Source organism: Sphaerodactylus townsendi, linkage group LG15 (assembly GCF_021028975.2).
Source record: "Sphaerodactylus townsendi isolate TG3544 linkage group LG15, MPM_Stown_v2.3, whole genome shotgun sequence".
Taxonomy (NCBI): domain Eukaryota; kingdom Metazoa; phylum Chordata; class Lepidosauria; order Squamata; family Sphaerodactylidae; genus Sphaerodactylus; species Sphaerodactylus townsendi.
The window spans coordinates 34,542,857-34,563,543 of record NC_059439.1 but is presented as its reverse complement, the minus strand read 5'-3'; the positions used below and the strand labels follow the sequence as shown (position 1 = coordinate 34,563,543).

Sequence of the window (20,687 nt, the reverse complement as noted above, 5' to 3'; positions counted from 1 at the left end):
TGGCTTCGTTGAAACTGTCAGGTAACTTCCTGGCCAAGAAGGCCACCCCAAAACTAATCACAGCCAAGAAGCCCATATAGCTCAGAACAAAGTAAAACATGGTGACAGACCCCACATTGCATTCCAGTACAACTGCTTTAGTTTCTGAATGCATGTCAACATCTGGAAATGGGGGAGAAGTTGCCAGCCACACAAAGCAAAGGATTGCTTGGAAAAGGGAGCAAGAGATCACAATTGAATTGCCCACTTGTTTCCCCACCCATTTCCTGAGGCTGCTTCCTGGACGGACACTCAGGAAAGCCAGAACCACCATGACAGTTTTGGCCAACACACAGGAAATGGCAACTGAGAAGACCATGCCAAAAAACGTTTGTTGGAGGAGACATGACACCAGTTGTGGTCGACCTATGAATAGCAAAGCAGAGAGGAAGCATAGGAGGAGGCAGATCAGAAGCGCATAGGTGAGGTTCCTGTTGTTGGCTTTGACAATGGGGGTGCTGCAGTGCTTCACAAAGATTCCAAGCACCAGAAGTGTGATGAAGGAAAAGCCAACTACAACAGTCACTAAAGTGATCCCCAACGGCTCTGCGTAAGACAAGAACGTGATATCTTTGGGAATGCATTGATTTTGTCCCACATTTGGATAGTGATCTTCACTGCAAGTGGAACACTCACCCAAGTCTGTAAAAGAGAAAAAGGGGATAGTAGGAGGGATTGCTTCAGCATCTTCCACAGTCCGTAATTGTTCCCACACCCTATACTTCACAAAGATTTTTTCTTGTGAACATAGCATCTGTATTTCACTCCCCACCAATCCCAACCTATATTGGTGCATGGATGCTAGGTTGGACAATTGTGTGTGCAGTCAAGTCCTTTGGATCCAAATTCTATTTCATGTTTATCGAACGTCCTACCTTGTTTATTGTATTTGCTTCTATATGTGTAATTTGCCTTGTCTCCAACTGAGAAAGGTGGACCACAAATGATGTCAATAAATAAACAGTAAAATGCCCTTATTTCATTTACAACTTGCCTTTTCCAACACTCCACCAGCTTTCTCCTCAGTTAATAATGGTGCAACTCGGCTTAGGATTGGACTATAAATCTCTTACCCTTCTCATTGGAAATCTTCCCTTCTGGACAAAGACTGCAGTTATAGCAGCAGAATGGTTCCCCCTCTATCATTTTCTTCCGATAACCAGGAAGGCAACTTTCACTGCAGACAGAACAGGGCTTTGTCTAATACATAAATGAGACAAGAAAACCATCAGTCAATAATGGACCTACTCTGATGTTCTGGGTTTTTTTTTCAAATTCTTATGATCATTAGTACAGGGCAGTCACTTCTTTGTGAGGTGGAGCTCATTTGCTTCATTCACCCCCAAGTATCTTGTGTTTTATTACATTTGCAGAATTGTTTCATTGTATAGAACTTGATGAAGGATTATGTGCTTCATCTTTGCTCTTGACCTTGGTGCTCAAGGTTCCCAATTGTGATGTCGTAAGTACATGGAGATTTGAGGGTAATTTCTGTTGGAATTTTCAGCCTTGTTTGCATGCAGCAGCAGCATGAGCAGCAGGGAATTCTGGGAATCTGCATGAACATTCTGAAGGTGACAGTTAGAAACTGTTCTTCACTGACTGACTGACTGACTGACTGACTGACTGATTGAAAGAAAAGATGTTCTTTGGGTACTACTGTTAGAACTGAATAATGATTTAAATAATAAAAGCTCAAAAAGGCTTAAGTCAAAATGAAATAAAGTTTTAAAAGACTTTATTTAGCCAACTCGGGCAGCTGGCAGGATCAGGGGAGCAACGACAAAATGGCAGTGCGTTCTTACTTTTATAGTATTAATGACAAGTTACATTAAAATGGCGGCAAAGAATACACCCCAAAGTACCTACATCATCAATCAATCATACAAAAGGTGGAGATTTTCCCTGTTCCCACAGCCCTTTGGGGTTGTCCAACATCCTTATTGGAAGATGTCATCATAACACTCTTTGACGTTACATGAACCATAGACCCTTGTTCTTCTTATCATGTATGTTTCAAGTTGCCCTGTTTCTCAAACAAAGAGCTTAAACATTCTCACAGGCCTTCTTATTGTTTTAGGAAAAGGGCAACTTTTAAAGTATCTTTTGGGTACTGCAGGATCTCAGAATCAGTGTAGTTTGCACTTTTGTATGACTGTGAACAAAGGGGCACCTTTTGGGGCTATCTGGCTGAGTTAGCATTATTAGTGAAAGAATAGGCTTATGGGAAAGAATAGGTTTTAAGGCTTGCATGATTTCTTTGGTCAGCAGCTTCTGTGGTTGCCATCTCTCCATTATAAGGAAAAAATAATGGAGGGAAAGAAAAGTTTATCTTTCCTTTATGAATCTAAAATCCTTTCCCCTTTTTCTCATATATTTCCTCTCTTGCTTACACTTTCTTCTCACTTACTGTTTCTTTCTTCTTCTTCTTCTTCCTCTGCGCTTACACTACTAACCAATGCTATGTAAAATTGCCTTTGAGTAAGATACTGTATAAGTTTACTATCACAGCCAAAATTGTAACAACCGATGAGCCATGAATGTAACAATGTATATGTGATATTTTGTTGATATGTATATACTGTTTATATTTCTCTCTCAGTTAAAGTTCTCTTTATGTTTATGAACTTCTGAGGTAAAACAGCTGGTCTTTTGAAGGATAACTATTCTTATTAACGTGCCCCACCATCCACATTTTTGCTCACTCCTCTGCTTGACAGGATTATATATTGTAAATATACCTGTTGCCCTTCAATCTCTTGGGTTGACAGAGTGAAGGAAGGGAATTTAGGCAAGACAGGATGCCAAAGTATCCGCTTTCCTGAGTTCTTCTTTCCTCAGGGGGACTTAACTTTGTAGCATGGCAATTGGGGGTAATCCCAGGAGAACTACAAGCCCCTCCTTGGGGTTGGTAAGAAAGATGACAAGTTTCTCTATGTGACTTTGTCTAAAAATGTCACATAGGCTGATTCCGCATGGGCCAAAAACAGCAGTGTGAAAACGGTGTAAAAGGGTTTATACTGTTTTCACACCGTTTTCACACCACTGTTTTTGGCCCATGCGGAATCAGCCCTAGAAACAGGTAACATCAGAGAGATGCCTCAATAGCTCTTCTGTTGAGTTCACAATTTATCCACATACTGTGAGCGGCACATTTTCGTGGGGAGAAACCCAGAATTTTGGCTTGGTTGGAATTATGTTTCCCCCTCTTCTCAATCAGTTTTTATTGCAACTTGCAGAATTTGGTTGCAGAATACAACCAGTCTGACAATTGGGAAAGGGGGAAAACAGCAGAGATGTGGAAGGAAGATGTGGAGTTCTTAATCATTTTCCTGCCAGCTCTAAATTAAGTCAAAGTGGCTATTTCTTCTGTTATGTGGTTTCCAATCAATCTTCTCACTTAACCCTATTTTTTTTCAGAAAAGCAATGAAGCACTGCAGAGCATGCTAGTATGCCATGTTTTTTTAAATTGGACATTGTCCTAAGTACTGTGAACCGAACTTACTTGGTTAAACTGGCTATTCCATGTGATGGCGTCGTCATTAATGGTAAGCCTTTGGTCAGTAGGGGCTTCTGGGCGAAACTCGCCAATTTTGACTTTATAAAATGATTCATTTGGGAAAGCAATCCAATTGACGATATCATACCCTGCCGCTACTTGTCCGTTGGCATCAAATGAAATTGTGTCCCCGGCACTGTTGTTAAATGAGACGCTTTTCAGAAAGCGGTGAAGCTGAATGGGAACACAAATAGAAATCAGCTGAACCATTTTCATGCTTTTCTGCTTTATTCTTCAGTGTAAGTTTTTCTTGTAGTTCTCAGGGCTAAGCAAATTTTTTTTTGTATAATTCAGATTGGGTTCTAATGGGCTGATTATGCACAAGGTGGGTGCTGCGCAATGGGGAAGGGGCGATAGGAAGGGGAAAGGGAATTCCCCCAATCCTTTAAAAAAAAATAGCAATGGGAATGAAGCAGCTCGAATGATGCCAAACAGATTCAGTATGTATTGCCGGAAGGCTTTCAATGGGCCGAATCACTGGGTGCTGTGTGGTCAGGCTCTTAAGCAGCATTCTCCTGACGTTTCACCTGCATCTGTGGCTGGCATCTTCAGAGGATCTGATGGTAGGAATGGAAAGCAAGTGGAGTGTATACTGTGAGGTCAAAAGGTGAGGCCATCTGAATAGAGTAGCCTGGCATGTGAGTCACAGAGAAGTCTGTAGCATGGGAGTAACAATGAAGATAGCAAGGTCAATAGGTGGATGGATCTGAATAGAAGTATCCTGGTCTTTGTTCCCTTTGATTGCTGTAGTCTATAGTTGTCCTGTGTTTGTGTGGAGCTGATCAGTCACAGTCAGTCCTCTGAAGATGCCAGCCACAGATGCAGGCGAAACGTCAGGAGAGAATGCTGCTAGAACATGGCCATGCAGCCCAGAAACTACACAGCACCCCAATATTCAGTATGATTTGACATCCACTTTGGCTCCCTTTAAATTGCCACATATACTCCTGGAGGGGAAAAAAACCAAAAATATATCTTTCTATCACCAGAGACGTTGTTTTCGTTCTAAATACAATATTAATCTGCCATGATAATTGACAAAAGAGGTTCCATTTCTTTCTCTTCATACTCCTACTGTCACCATAATGGGATGAATCAGTGCATGTAATGCATGTGACACAGAGCCCTTTGGGGTTGGGCGGTATATTAAATAAATAAATACTACGATGACTACTACGACGACGACTATGATGACGACTATGACTACTACTACAACGACCACTATGACGATGATGACGACGACGACGACGACGACGACTACTACTACTACTACTACTGCTACTAGACAAAAGATGTTCCTGATAACTGTGGTCCCATGTCAAAACCCAAAGGGTTTCCAATCTGTAGACATAAAGTCAGTTTCATTTATCCAGCATTCATCGGTCATCACTCACTTCATGGTTCTCTACCTCAAATCCAACATAAATTTCAAATAAGCCACATGGCCTGTCTCATTGGAGCATTGTATTCAATATGAACATCTCATACCAAATAGACAGCTTTTTAAACTCTGTGTTGTTCCATTATTGTCATAGTAAACTGTAGAGGAAATGGTGAAGAAAGCTGAAGCATGAAGAACTGAGGCCTTTTAAGTACATTGAAGGGAATTAACAAGAGAGGAGGATGAATCCGGGAATGTTCTCTGGAGAGATGCTATGTTTTACAGACTGCATGCTCTTGCAGTCCCCAGAAACATGGCTTTCTATCTACATATTATATTTACCTGCCATGGTTGACAGAGCCTTCTCTTCTCTTGTTTCCTTCTCTTCATACATCTTCTGTGTCCACAAGGGGATGAATGCAGCACATGTAATGCATAAGACACAGCATAGACAGCATTGTAGATACTGTAGCTGGTGCCAGTCATATTCATTTCAAAAGCGTCTCCAGGAAGGCTCTCGAGCTTCTCTTCTCCAGTGCACTGTTCCTTAAACCCCTTTTGCACCAGTGAATCTGAGAACTGACAGAAGAATGCCTGTTCCCAGAATTCCCTGATGTAGCCATCTTCTGGAGTCTTAACAGGCTTTCTGCTCTGAAGAAATGGCTGGAATCCTGGTGGCTCATTGGTGTGACCCGTGAAGGAAATAATGCCATGAAAGATCTGTTTGTCCCAGTCTCTTTGATAATAGTATGATGCAAAATCCATCTGAATGGTCATAATATACACTTTCCCTGTAAGTGTTGCTGTTGTGTAGCCTTGCTCTGAGAATCTAATCCCCATTCTCAAATAAGAGATAGAAGCAGTATCCCCAAAAAGGACAACTGCATTGGCTTTGCTCTTCATTACAATTTCCAAATCTTTCCATCCCTTTTTCATCTCATTAAAAAAATCTTCTATCACTCTGACTTGGAAGATTTTATGTATGAAGGCCGAACAGACTCCATTCTCAGAAAACAGAGGAAGCATGGCTTGCTGGAATCTTTCTCCCCGTTCGTCATCCACAATAATGAGCCCAATCCACGTCCACCTGAAATGCAGAATTAAGTGGAGAATCCCCGTGTACTGGTGGGCTTCACTTGGGGCCATCTGATAGATGGAACGTCCTGAGACTGTTTCCGTCTTTTCTGAAATAGAGCCGTAGGCCAGCTAAATCAAGTCAACATTGGAAGGGAAATGTAGGAAATGAAAAATTGGTTGCTGGTAAAAATGAAACAAACCAATGCTCTGCTTTGTGGTCATTCATGGAGAAGAGATGACAATGTTTTTGTTTGTTAGGAATGTGTATGGCTTGGTAAAAAACTGGATGAGTACATCCGATGTATTAACTTCATTACTCACAAAAGCATAAGCTGTATAAATTGGGGTGTTGGTGGGTGTTTGCAGCAGCCAACTGAAACAGCAGCCCTGCCCAGTGATACCTTCAAAACATTGACACCTATCTATTTAGATGAACACAAATTATCTTATTGGAATGAAAATGTCTTTCTTCTGACATTAAGCCCTATGTGGTTGATTATCACCAATGACTTTTTTAAAGCATTTTTTTTCTTCGAGCAAGCCTTTATTGGCATAGACAACAGTACAACAATAATAAAAACGGATTAAAAGGCATATACAAAACAGGAAATAAATGTTAGGTCGAAGGAAATCTACTGGAGTTTGGTAATTTCCAGGAGAAAGTCTGCCACTATCATACAGAGAGAAGGATCAGGGTTGTCCAACAAGTAGTGTAATCTAATTAAATCGGGGAAATGGGGTAAATGTAAAGGAGTAAGATTCACATACTTAGATCTGATTTCCTTGAATCTGAGACAGTGTAGTAATTGGTGGGCCAGAGATTCAACTGGGCTGTTGTTACATGGGCACAATCTTTTAGCCTTTTCTTGCTTATTAAATCTGCCATGCAACAAGGCAGATGGCATAACATTAAACCTGGCGAGCATTATGGCTCTCCTTTGAACGGGGTTTATTAAGCAATACATTGAAAGCATTTTGCATATTTCACTAGAGAACCTTTTGTAAACATACCTGTGGGATATTGTACATGGATAACACCGTTGCTATGTACAGCGAAGTTTCAACTTCAAGTCCTCCAACAACTGCTATTAGATTATTCTGGAAGTCACACTTGTAATTGGGGAGAAATCTGTTCTTTGTAGAGAGAAGATCGATTGTGGAACGATACGTTTCTCTTGCATCCATGTAGTTGTCAGAGACATGGAAGCCCAAAGTGACATTGGGAAGTATCTGGAGGTTTTCGTTGATTTCCTTCACAGCAAATGCCATGGCCAAGACATGCTGGTAATGATAGGTCACTACACTGGGCAGAAATCAGACAGCAGCTAAGCAAAATTAATATTATCATGAATCATGGTTAATTACTCATATCTTACTAGATATACCATGTACTATGGAGTGGTTTGAGTGATAATCAGATTCTCTGCCCTCAATTCCATTTAAAATTTAATCCCTCTTTCATCTATGTATTTTAGGTGATTCCCTTTCACTAGCTCATACAGAGTCAAAGCTATGAGATGCTGTAATAGATTTATTAGAATAAACAGATGGAAAATAGGTTTGACCTCACAACCAACACCTTGAACTTCTATTTGGAAATAGTAAGGATTTCAGTCCAATCCAATGAGAAATTTATGAGTGTACAGATGGAAACTACCTGGATTCAAGTAGTACAGCAAACCAACTGCGATTCCATGCTACTCCCTAGTTGCACTCAATGGTTGTGTCTTACCAAGTCTTAAGTCTGCTGTTGTAAAATAACATTTTCCATAAATTAAGATTATTCAGTTAGTGCTTTTCATATGAGCTCAGGATCTCTCTTTTCAGTAAAGAAGCATGGAAAGGAAACTGGGAGGTCAATTAAAACAGAACCTCTAATCTTTACATCCCTTGGATTCAATGCAGTGGGAACTGTAGGCACAGATAATGGGTATAAGGGGAAGGCACAGATAATGGGGAAAAGGGGAAAAATACCCTCCTTACAAGGGCATATCATATTCCATATAACTCGACAGTTCTGTGAACTCCATCAACTGTGCGGTAACATCAATATGAGAACCTATTCCCCCAATGATGAGATCTCCTTCTTGATAATGTTTGTGCAGGCTTGAGAGGGGTTGGCGGATGGTGCATTTGCCATCATGAACCTTGACCATCGTTGGATTCAACAGCATCAGAATCAACACAACTGAGACCATCCTGAAATCAGTTCAGCTCAGTCAAGATTACAGTTTCCTCACTTGACTGTTGGAGTAATTCAATATTGGAACCATCTGACTTGTTAGTTCTGCTGAATTTAATTTTGTATATAAGACTGAGAGTCCTATCCATAACCAACTTGCACTTTCAAAAGCTGTAATTCTCATGTAATCCACAGCTTCTGATTTTATGATAACCGCTGACATGCTTTAGGGACACCATCAAACTGTAGTTACAAGGAATTAGATAATTACAGTGGAGATAATCACACTTTACCAAGTTGTTTGTTCAAAAACTGGGGGGAAACGTTTGTCAGATTTCAGCAAAACTTTTGTCCAATCATTATGGTGGCAACTGGACACAGAAGCAACCTTGCTTGTTTGGGCCAGGGAACAGTCATATACATAAGTTTGTATGTATCCAGTCTAGTGGTGGGATTCAAATAATTTAACAACCAGTTCTGGTGGTGGGATTCGAATAATTTAACAACTGGTTGTTTACAAGCAACATTTTAACAACCTGTTCTGCTGAAGTGGTGCGAAACTGCTGAATCCCACCACTTATCCAGTCCCTTAAATTTTGTTGGCAAGAGAATCCAAACTAATTCTTAAAAGGATTTATTCTGCTAATCTCAAAAGAATGGATTCCTGACTGGTCAAGGATAAAGGAGACCAACAGAATGATAAGAAAAGATGTGTGCGAAAAACTGTCTCGGGATTCAGATTGGTGGCTCGGCTAATTCTAGATTCTTTAATATTTTTGATATCATTCTTTATTATTATATCGGCAAACATTCCAATGAGATTCACTAGGAAACGTGTATCCACTTGGAATCCCAGAACCCAATTGGAATGAAAGTCCTGGGATTTGTACTCCTTATAGCATGCACGGGCCCTTAACTCACCGACAACATTACAGTGTTTCTCTTTCAACCCATGGCTACCTTAACTGATTTCCTGGTCAGCTTCCTTAAAGAAAATCAAATGCTTCAAATATTTGAGCAGGGTGAACTGAGTTGGGTTTAAATTGCTGTTTTAGTATTGAAACTGTAACCTTATTGATTTGACCAAATGGGAAAGGAATTGGAAGTTCCTGGCCCTTGTAATGTCCAGTTCCTCCAACTCATTTTTAATTGGAAGAAATTCTTGGTTCTGGAAGTGCACCTGGACAGAAAATAAAGGTAGACATTTCAATATTGATTGTATTGATGTTGTTACTTATTTTGTACACTTCTGTGAGCCCATCGGGGAAGGGCGGCATATAAATTAAATTCCAAATCCAATCAAATCAAATCAAATATGGTTCACCACATTCAGGACGCTGGAAGGAGCAAATTGACATTTCCAGGATGAAGTTATGTGCAGATACTCCCTGACATGATTTGCAGTCAAAGTTAAGGGTTGGGAGCTCTTGTGGTATAGTGATTAAGAGCAGGTGGGTTTCAATCTAGAGAACTGGGTTTGATTCCCTACACCTTCACAGGAGCAGTGAACTCTTATCTGGTGAATAGGATTTATTCCCTTACTCCTAAATTCCCACTTGGTGACCTTGGGCTAGTCACCATTTATTCAGAACTCTCTCAGCTCCACTTACCTCACAAAGGTGTCTGTTGTAGGGAGAGGATAGGAAAGGAATTTGTAAGCTGCCTTGAACTCCTCCTCCTCCTCCTCCTCCTCCTCCTCCTCCTCCTCTTCTTCTCATGGGCATTCATTTGAAAATTAAGGTGAGGGGGTTGAGTTTCAATGGTTGGGTTTGAACAATGGATTGAAAAGACCCTGGTTTCAGAATAAAATAGCATGTGTTATGTCTGGCCCCCATTTTAAAGAAGGGGTAGAGGTTTATTTATTTTATATTTATATTTATTTATATTTTTGATTTTTAAACCCCTCTCCCCTGAAGGGTTCAGGGCGGTGTACAACATAAAGCTATACAATGCACATAGGGTATTGTATAAACTATATAATACAAATACAGTGGAACCTCGGTTTTCATTGCCTTCGGTTTTCATCTGTTTCGGTTTTCATTGATTTGCCTCGGTGTTCATCGATTTGCAGTAAGGTGCAGGGGTTTGTGGAGAAAAATCACCCGGACAAAGCTGTGGCAAGCCGTGTCTGCAACTTGTTTAATGACAAAGTCTTGCCCCATCTCAGACAAACCTTAAAGAGGCATCAGAAACAGACCTCTTTGGACAGCTTTCTGGTGAGACATTGGTCCACTGACTCTGAAGCTAGTCCTAGTGTTATTGTTTGTTACTGTTTTCAGCATTAAATGCTATGTTTATTCACCAAAAATGTGGTTCTGGTATGTTTTTTGGAGTGGCTAGAATGGATTAATTGGATTTACATTACATTTTCATCGGTTTCAGTTTTCATCGATTTTTTTTCGGACGGATTACCAATGAAAACTGAGGTTCCACTGTATAAAACAATTCATATTAAAATTATTTTAAACAATCAATTGCCCCCATAACTTCAGTTGACAGCGAGTGGCCTTCATTCTGCCTTTCCTTTTTACTATGAAGGTCTCTTATAATGAACCAATCTGCTTTTCAGAATGGATGGACAGGCACATGTATGCAGTGGCACAGCGCCAACGGGTCTGGGTGGGGTGTGGCGCCCTGGGCAGAGCAGCAGAGGGGGCATGCTGGGGACATGCCTGGGTGTTCTGAAGCGTTCCGGGATGTTCTGGGCTGGGCAGGGGCAGACCGTGCCATGACAGGGGTGCAGGGCCCCCGTGCTCCGCCTCTGCATGTATGTTCTTATTACAGGGAATCAGTGTAACCACGCTTCTTAACATTATGGCCCTTTCCTTCTTATCAGCTGTTCCCGGTTGTTGAGCTCTGGCCGCAGCAAAATAATGTAACATTTTGGGGCAAAGATGCAGGCCAGAAGACCAGCGCTGGAGGCTAAGATAGAGAAGATCTCAACAGCCACCATGGCTTTCCCCTTCGTGCTCAGGTAGGTTGGAACAAAGGACAGCCAAACACTGCAAAAGACCAGTAGACTGAAAGTGATAAATTTGGCTTCATTGAAACTGTCAGGTAACTTCCTGGCCAAGAAGGCCACCCCAAAACTTATCATGGCCAAGAAGCCCATGTAGCACAGGACGAAGTAAAACATGGTGACAGACCCCACATTGCATTCCAGTACAACTGCTTCAGTTTCTGAGTGCATGTCAACACCTGGAAATGGGGGAGAAGTTGCCAGCCACACAGAGCAAAGGACTGCTTGGAAAAGGGAGCAGAGGATCACAATTGAATTGCCCACTTGTTTCCCCACCCACTTCCTCAGGCTGCTCTCTGGACGGACGCTCAGGAAAGCCAGAACCACCATGATAGTTTTGGCCAACACACAGGAAATGGCAACTGAGAAGACCAGGCCAAATATGGTTTGTTGGAGGAGACATGACACCAGTTGTGGTCGACCAATGAATAGCAAAGCACAGAAGAAGCACAGGAGAAGGCAGATCAGGAGCGCGTAGGTGAGGTTCCTGTTGTTGGCTTTGACAATGGGGGTGCTGCGGTGCTTCACAAAGATTGCGAGCACCAGAAGTGTGATGAAGGAAAAGCCCAGGACAACAGTCACTAAAGCGATCCCCAATGGCTCTGCGTAAGACAAGAAAATAATATCTTTGGGAATACATTGATTTTGTCCCATGTTTGGATAGTGATCTTCTTGGCAAGAGGTACACTCATCCAAGTCTGTAAAAGAGAAAAGGGGAAAGGTTTAGGGATAGCTTCAGTATTCTCCACATCCCGTATTTGTTCACATACCCCATACTTCAAGATCCTTTTTTTGGAATTACAACATCACTCAACAAGTTATCCCTACCTATATCAGTGTGTGGATGCTAGGTTGGACAAGTCTGTAGGCAAAAAGGACCTAGGGTCCATATTCTGTTTCATGTTTACTGAACGTCCCACCTTGTTTATTGTATTTGCTTCTATTTGTGTAATTTGCCTTGTCTCAAACTGAGAAAGGTGGACTATAATTGGTGTATATATATAACCAATGTATAATATATAACCAATAAAAATGTCCTTATTTCATATACAACCTGCCTTTTGCAACACTCCATCAGCTGTCTTCTCAGTTAATAATAATCAGGATTAGTTAATAATAATTAGAATTGTAACTCTCTCACCCTTCTCCTTAGAAATCTTCCCTTCTGGGCAAAGACTGCAGTTATAGCAGCAGAATGGCTCCCCCTCTATCATTTTCTTCCGATAACCTGGAAGGCAACTCTCACTGCAGACAGAACGGGGCTTTGCCTAATACATAAATCAGAGACCAGAAAACCATCAGTCAGTAATAAGCCTACCCCGACGTTCTGTTTTTTTCCTAAATTCTAATGATTACTAGGACAGAACAGTCATTTCTTTGAGAGGTGGAGCTCATTTGCTTCATTCACTCCCAAGTATCTTGTGCTTGACCTTGGTGCTCAAGGTTCCCAATTGTGATGTCGTAAGTACATGGAGATTTGAGGGTAATTTCTGTTGGAATGTTCAGCCTTGTTGGCATGCAGCAGCAGCACGAGCAGCAGGGAATTCTGGGAATCTGCATGAACATTCTAAAGGTGACAGTGAAAAACTGTTGGTACTTCTTCACTGACTGACTGACTGACTGACCGACTGACTCAGAGGTTCCTAAATGTGATGTTCCAAGTTCTCGGATATTTGAGGGTAATGCCTGGGGTGAGCAGAGGGAAGGAAGGGCTATTTAGGGAGTGTTATGATGCCATAGAATCTGACCGGCAAAGCTGAAGTTTCCTTCAGAGGGACTGATATTTTTGGTCTGGAAGTCAGTGGTAACCCCAAGAAGAACTGCAAACCCCAGCTGATAGATCTGAATATTTGAGCATTATTTTAAATGAGCACATAGAAAGGTATAACATCAGAAAGATTTCTTGATCACTTTTCTATTGAGATCACAATTTCCCCACATTCTGTGAGTGACAAACTTCAGGGACAAAAAGCAGCAATTTCCTGTTGGTTTTAGCTGAAGTTTCCTTCAGAGGGACTGAGCACGTAGAAAGGTATAACATCAGAAAGATTTCTTGATCACTTTTCTATTGAGATCACAATTTCCCCACATTCTGTGAGTGGCAAACTTCAGGGACAAAAAGCAGCAATTTCCTGTTGGTTTTAGCTTCCTTCCCCACTCAGTCTCGACCAACTTTTACCACAGACTGAAGCCATGGGCCCCGTGAGCTCCTGCATTTGGAGAAGAGATGTGGAAAAAAGAGGATGGAGACTTTAAATGTTTTCTTGCAGCTCTAAGGCCCCTTCCGCACTCGCAATATAATGTGTTTTCAAACCACTTTCACAACTGTTTGAAAGTGGATTTTGCTATTCCGCACAGCTTCAAAGAGCACTGAAAGCAGTTTGAAAGTGCATTATTCGGCATGTGCGGAATGAGCCTTAGTTAAGCCAAAGTGACTATCCCCTCTGTCACGTAGTTTCCAATCACCCTGTTCACTCGACCTCTTTCTTTCCCCAAAAGCAATGAAGTGAGTGCTGGCATGCCATGTTTTCTTCTTTGGAAGTTTCCCTAAGTACCGTGAACCAAACTTACTTGGTTGAACTGGCTATTCCATGTGATGGCGTCGTCATTAATGGTGAGCATTTGGTCCGTAGGAGCTTCTGGGTGAAACTCGCCAATTTTGACATTATAAAATGATTCATTTGAGAAAGCAATCCAGTTGACAATATCAAACCCTGCCGCTACTTGTCCGTTGGCATCAAAGGAAATTGTGTCCCCGGCACTGTTGTTAAATGAGACGCTTTTCAGAAAGCGGTGGAGCTGAATGGGAACACAAATAGAGGTCACCTGCTCATTGGAAAGCAAAGAATATGTTCATTTTTTCCTTCTTAATAGAAAATATTTAGGAGAATGCTGTTAAATAGACTGTGCCATTTAATATATGTTTCTATTGTAGGTATCGGGGTGTGTAATACAAATTTGATAAATCCAGTGTAAGATCTAATGGACAGGACGGGGCTTGCTGCTGCTCAGCTAGCGAGCGGTGCTTGGTGAGAGTGAGTTGGAACAGAGCCCTTTGGGAATTGCGCTGTATAAAAAAATCCAATAAATAACAACAATAACAGCAACAGCAACAGCAAAAGCAGCAGCAGCAGCAGCAGCAACAACAACAACAGGGTGAGCATGATAATAAGGCAGGGAGATCAGGCAGTGGGGTAGGAAAAATAAATTGTTTTGCTCCCGTGCAGAGATGGGACCCAGCAGGTTCTCACCAGTTCCCAAGAGTTACTAATTATTTGTGTGTGCCGAGAGGGGGTTACTAATTGGGTCTGCTTTTCCGTTAGAAATTCCATTAGGTCCAAAAATCATAAAGTCCTGTTGTTTCCTATGTGGCTGGTTAGCAAAGGTAGAAAATGGGATAATTCTCCTTGTTTAAGGAAAGTATTCTTCTTTTGATTTCTAGAAACAAAATTAAGTATTTGAAAGTATTAATTATTTGACAGGCAGTCAATTAGAGGAGAAGTAGTTGTTTCTGTTGGCAGTAGACGATAGGACTTGCTATAATGAGTTTAAATTATGGACAGCTGGAAATTAGGAACTTTTTTTACAGTAAGTTTTTTACAGTAACAGAGAAATTATTAATGCCCCACCCCCGGAATGCCTGGCTACGTCCCCGTCGTGCCCCGCACCGCCCCATTGGCACTATGCCACTCTTTGAATCCCACCACCATGGGAACCTGTTACTAAAATTTTTGGATCCCACCACTGCTCCCGTGGCTTTTGCATGGAAGTAATTCAATGCAGGATTTTGAAAAAAGATCAACATTTTAGCAGTTTTTGAAAAAAAAAACCAGGATGAAGGAAATATCATAGGGCAGACCCACTTTAGGATTGGGAACCATGCAAAGTTATTGGCCAAACCAGGATATTTCTCTTGCTAACCCTGGGATATTTGGACCAGGCGGAAATGTTCTATATCTCCACAAGTATTAAATGCTCTTCTTGGGGGAAGAAGATTCAGATACAGAGATGGATCAAACAAGCATTTTAATTAGATCTTACCAAATATCCCTCCATCTCAGAACCCTCTTCCCATATAATTATATCTATAAATATTAGCTTCCCGTATTTTTTACATTTATTACATTTGCACAGATTTTCTACAGCAAGAAATGGACCTCTAGCTCCTTTTTTCACCAGCAGAAATTCTGCTTGGATCCAGCTCACCAAATGCCACACACTAGAATGGAAAAAGGGAGAAGATGATCCTGATAACTGTGTTCCTGTGTCAAAACCCAAAAGGTTTCCAAACCATAGACATAAAGGCAATTTCTATTTATTCAGTATTCATCTGTCATCACTCACTTCATTGTTCTCTACCTCAAATCCAACATAAATTTCAAACAAGCAACAGGGCCTGTCTCATTTGAGCATCATATTCATTGTGAGCATTTCATACCAAATGGACCTCTTTTTGAAACTCTTTTGTTGTGCCTTTACTGTCATAGTAAACTGTAGAAAAAACAGTGAAGAAGGTTGAAGCATGAAGAACTGAGGCCTTTTTAGTACATTGGGAAGAACTAACAAGAGAGGAAGATGAATCCGGGATTAATCTCTGGAGAGAGGACATACTTTACAGACTGCATGCTCTTCCAGTCCTGAAAAACATGGGCTCCTTCCGCACATGCAGAATAATGCACTTTCAAACTGCTTTCAATGCTCTTTGAAGCAGTGCGGAATGGCAAAATCCACTTGCAAACAGTTGTGAAAGTGGTTTGAGAACGCATTATTTTGCGTGTGCAGAAGGGGCCAGAGTTTTCTATCTGCTGATGATATTTACCTCCCATGGTTGACAGAACAGGTTACATTCCTTTCTCTTCACAGTCCTTCTGCGCCCGCAAGGGGATGAATACAGCACATGTAATGCATAAGACACAGCATAGACAGCGTTGTAGATACTGTAGCTGGCGCCAGTCATATTCATTTCGAAAGCGTCTCCAGGAAGGCTCTCGAGCTGCTCTTCTCCAGTGCAATGTTTATTAAACCGCTTTTGCTCCAGTGAATCTGAGAATTGGCAGAGGAATGCCTGTTCCCAGAATTCCCTGATGTAGCCATCTTCTGGAGTCATAAAGGGCTTTCTGCCCTGAAGAAACCGCTGGAATCCTGGTGGCTCATTGGTGTGACCCATAAAGGATATCATGCCATGAAAGATCTGTTTGTCCCAGTCTCTTTGATAATAATATGATGCAAAATCCATCTGAATGGTCATAATATACACTCTCCCTTCAAGTGCTGCTGTTGTGATGTCTTGGCCTAAGATGTTAATCCCCACTCTCATATATGAGATAGAAGCAGTATCTCCAAAAAGGATAACTGCATTGGCATTACTCTCCACCATTATTTCATAATCTTCCCTTCTCTTCTGCATCATCTCAAATTGATAATCCATCACATTGGGTTGGGGTTGTGTTTGTATGAAGGCCGAACAGATGCCATTCTCAGAAAACAGAGGAAGTATGGCTTGCTGGAATCGTTCTCCCCGTTCATCCTCTCCACAACAAACAGCCCAATCCACGTCCACCTGAAGTGCAGAATTAAGTGGAGAATCCCCGTGTACTGCTGGGCTTCACTTGGGGCCATCTGATAGATGGAACGTCCTGGGGCTGTTCCCGTGTTTTTCGGAAGTAGAGCCGTAGGCCAGCTAAACCAAGTCAATATTGGGAAGGAAATGTAGGAAATGGAAAGTTGGTTGATGGTAGAAATGAAAGAAACTGATGTTTCACTTTGTGGTCATTTTTGGAGAAGAAAAGAGAATGTTTTTGTTGGCTTGGAATGTGGAAGGCTGGGTGAAAAACTAGAGATGGATACATCTGACATAGTGAACTTAACTACTCTTGGAAGCATAAGCTACAGTAAGAGCCGCACAACCAAACAACTGCCGAGCAAGTATTATATCTCGGTTTGGCCAAGAGGTTCGCATGGTTCCCAGACCTATAGCATCTTTGTCCTGTGGTATTTCCCTCATCCTGGTAATTTCAAAAATCACCAATCTGGCGATTCATTAAAAAAAGTGTCCATGTTGAAACCAGGATAAAATAGACCTGGATTGTAAGATACCGATTGTAACCCAGTATAATTGTGTCATGCAGAAACAACCTAAATGTAGCCTTTTTTTGTCGCGGCAAAGTAACACAGCAGGCCTTAAGCACCTGAGAAAACAATGACACTTGTTCATTTAGATGGACACAAATTATCTTATTGGAGTGAATATGTCCTTCTACTTACATTAAGTCATATGTGGTTGGTCATCCCCACTTTTTGAAAGGGTTTTGCACATAAGAACATAAGAACATAAGAACAAGCCAGCTGGATCAGGCCAGAGTCCATCTAGTCCAGCTCTCTGCTACTCGCAGTGGCCCACCAGGTGCCTTTGGGAGCTCACATGCAGGATGTGAGAGCAATGGTCTTCTGTGGCTGTTGCTCCCGATCACCTGGTTTGTTAAGGCATTTGCAATCTCAGATCAAAGAGGATCAAGATTGGTAGCCATAGATTGACTTCTCCTCCATAAATCTGTCCAAGCCCCTTTTAAAGCTATCCAGGTTAGTGGCCATCACCACCTCCTGTGGCAGCATATTCCAAACACCAATCACACGTTGCATGAAGAAGTGTTTCCTTTTATTTTATTTTTTAATTATTATTTTTATTACACATTTCACTGTGTTCAATTTGCTACAAGTTTTTTTCAGTGAATTATTTTGCACGGAGGAGCATTAACTCATTTAAGCATGAAAAATGTGACATAGAGTGTTCCCTCTTTGCTTAGGGACAGGTCCAGTGGTGGGATCCAAAAATTTTAATAACAGGTTCTGATGGCAGTGGGATTCAAACAGTGGTGCCGCGGCACACACACACCTCCAGTCCCTATTGGGCAGGGAGGTTCCTTCAGTAACCCCTTTCTCGACACTCAGAAAAAATTAGTCACCACTTCTAGAGAAGTGGTGAGAACTGGTTGGATCCCACCTCTGGACAGGTCAATTTGACAAAGAATTCATTACGATACTCGACAGGGTTTATCATCTATTTGTGAGATAGTCCTCGATGCTGCATCTACAATAATTCCATAGCATGCTCGTATCTGACCATAAACATATACCAATGAGTGTTCTTCATGAGTATTTGCTCAAATAGGACCATTACAGGGAAAGGTGCGCATAACTATGGTCACACATTTTCCATGCATGAACAACAGCTTGCTAACCTAGGTTCAGTCAAATATAGAAGAAGAAGAAGAGTTTGGATTTATATCCCCCCTTTCTCTCCTGCAGGAGACTCAAAGGGGCTTACAATCTCCTTGCCCTTCCCCCCTCACAACAAACACCCTGTGAGGTAGGTGGGGCTGAGAGAGCTCCCTAGAGCTGTGACTAGCCCAAGGTCACCCAGCTGGCGTGTGTGGGAGTGTACAGGCTAATCTGAATTCCCCAGATAAGCCTCCACAGCTCAAGCGGCAGAGCTGGGAATCAAACCCGGTTCCTCCAGATTAGATACACAAGCTCTTAACCTCCTACGCCACTGCTGCTCCTACCAGTTCAAAAGCATTGGGGGGGGGGGTTCAGTGGGAATCTTTCCCCCACAATGCTTTATAAAAGGGCTTGAACCCATTTTATTTGGCTTTATGTACCACCATTTGATACCACCTAGCTTTTGTCATTTAAAATCCTAAATTGTTTGGATCCAGAGTAACTCCTCCTTCAAAGATGCACTGTTAAACAAACCTCTCCAAGGTCCTAATGGTTGGCTATTGCTATCTGATTTGGATTTTAGAACACCCTTCCTAAAGCTTTCAATTAAAAATATAAAGCATATTGCAAAATGTTTTGCGTTTGGAGTATCATGGATAAATCTATAGGAATGGGGTTTGTCACAAAGGTATGGTTAACTTAGAAGGTATATTTCTCTAAGCTTGGCTCCTTCTTCAATACGTGAGGTCTACTGATTTATATCAAACAGAACCTTTTGCTGACATACCTGTGGGATATTGTAGGTTGATAGCACTGTTGCTATATTCAGCGAAGTTTCAGCTTCAAGTCCTCCAATGACTGCGATTAGATTGCTCTGGAAGTCACACTTGTAGTTGGGGAGAAATCTGTTCTTTGTAGAGAGAAGATCGATTGTGGAACGATAAGTTTCTCTCGCATTCATGTAGCTGTTGGAGACGTGGAAGCCCAAAGTGATATTGGGCAATATCTGGTGGTTTTCATTGATTTCCTTCACAGCAAATGCCACGGCCAAGACATGCTGGTAATGATTCGTCACTATACTGTGACAGAAATAAGAGAGCGTTCAAGAAAAACTATTGTGATATTATAGGTATTCACAACTAATTACTCATATTTTGCTAGAAATCTTATCTATGGAATGAGTAACACTGAGTCAAGTGAAAATAAGATTTTCTAAACACCATTCTATTTAAAATTTTATCCCTTTCTCATCCAACCTGTCAGTTCTGTGGATTTTAGGTAAGTTTCTAATGTTTCTCTATCCTATTGAGTGTCAGAGCTGTGAAACTCTGTGGCCCCTTCCGCACACACAAAATAATGCATTTTCAAACCACTTTCACAACTGTTTGCAAGTGGATTTTGCTATTCCACACAGCTTCAAAGTGCACTGAAAGCAGTTTGAAAGTGCATTATTCTGCATGTGTGGAATTAGCCTGTGATATATTTTCTGAGATAAATGTATTAAAAATAGGTGTGGTTTCTTATAACCAATACCTTGAAAAGCTATTTGGAAATAATAAAGATTTCTATCTAATCCAGCGATAAATCTATGAGTGTGCAGATGGCATAACCTTGATTCAAGTACAATACCAAATCTACTAACCTTCACCGTGCACCATGGTTCTATTCTGTCAAGTATTAAGCCTGCTATTATAAAACAACGTCTACCACAAGTGAGGGTTTTTTTTTCAATCAGCGTTTTTCATATGAGATCTCTGCCTTCAACAAAGAAGCTTGAAATTGAAATGGGGAGGTAAATTAAAATGGAACTTAGAAATCAGCCTTTTAAACTCCTAGAATTCAATGCAATGCTAACTGGTTCCTCGCAATTAACATCATATGCACAGATAATAGGGATAAGGGGAAAAAATATCTCCTTACAAGGGCATCTCATATGCCATATAACTCGACAGTTCTCTGAACTCCATCAATTCTGCCATAACATAAATATGAGAACTAATTCCCCCAATGATGAGATCTCCTCCTTGATAATGTTTATGAAGACTTGACAGGGATTCGCGGATGGTGCATTTACCATCATGAACCATGACCATGGTCGGATTCAGCAGCGCCAGAACCAACATGACAGGGAATTCCATCCTGAAATCAGTTCGTCTCACTCCAGATTTTGTCTTCTCACATGTTGAAGTAATTCCAGTTTGAAACCATCCG

General features: G+C 41.3%; 2 protein-coding genes across 2 annotated transcripts in view; both read right to left on the bottom strand.

Moving 5' to 3' along the window:
* The window catches only part of LOC125444389 (vomeronasal type-2 receptor 26-like), a 9,498-nt gene extending 1,285 nt beyond the window's left edge, over nucleotides 1-8,213 (bottom strand). The window contains exons 1-6 of the mRNA XM_048516799.1: nucleotides 8,041-8,213; nucleotides 7,069-7,360; nucleotides 5,323-6,186; nucleotides 3,546-3,773; nucleotides 1,113-1,239; nucleotides 5-681 (exon numbers count right to left, since the gene is read on the bottom strand). Coding sequence (XP_048372756.1) covers nucleotides 5-681; nucleotides 1,113-1,239; nucleotides 3,546-3,773; nucleotides 5,323-6,186; nucleotides 7,069-7,360; nucleotides 8,041-8,213 — 2,361 coding nt within the window. The remainder of the gene's footprint in view (nucleotides 1-4; nucleotides 682-1,112; nucleotides 1,240-3,545; nucleotides 3,774-5,322; nucleotides 6,187-7,068; nucleotides 7,361-8,040) is intronic.
* A 2,838-nt stretch (nucleotides 8,214-11,051) lies between these two features.
* LOC125444388 (vomeronasal type-2 receptor 26-like) overlaps nucleotides 11,052-20,687 on the bottom strand; it is an 11,280-nt gene continuing 1,644 nt past the window's right edge. Inside the window, exons 3-7 of the mRNA XM_048516798.1 lie at nucleotides 19,264-19,555; nucleotides 16,078-16,818; nucleotides 13,830-14,057; nucleotides 12,400-12,526; nucleotides 11,052-11,956 (exon numbers count right to left, since the gene is read on the bottom strand). Coding sequence (XP_048372755.1) covers nucleotides 11,052-11,956; nucleotides 12,400-12,526; nucleotides 13,830-14,057; nucleotides 16,078-16,818; nucleotides 19,264-19,555 — 2,293 coding nt within the window. The remainder of the gene's footprint in view (nucleotides 11,957-12,399; nucleotides 12,527-13,829; nucleotides 14,058-16,077; nucleotides 16,819-19,263; nucleotides 19,556-20,687) is intronic.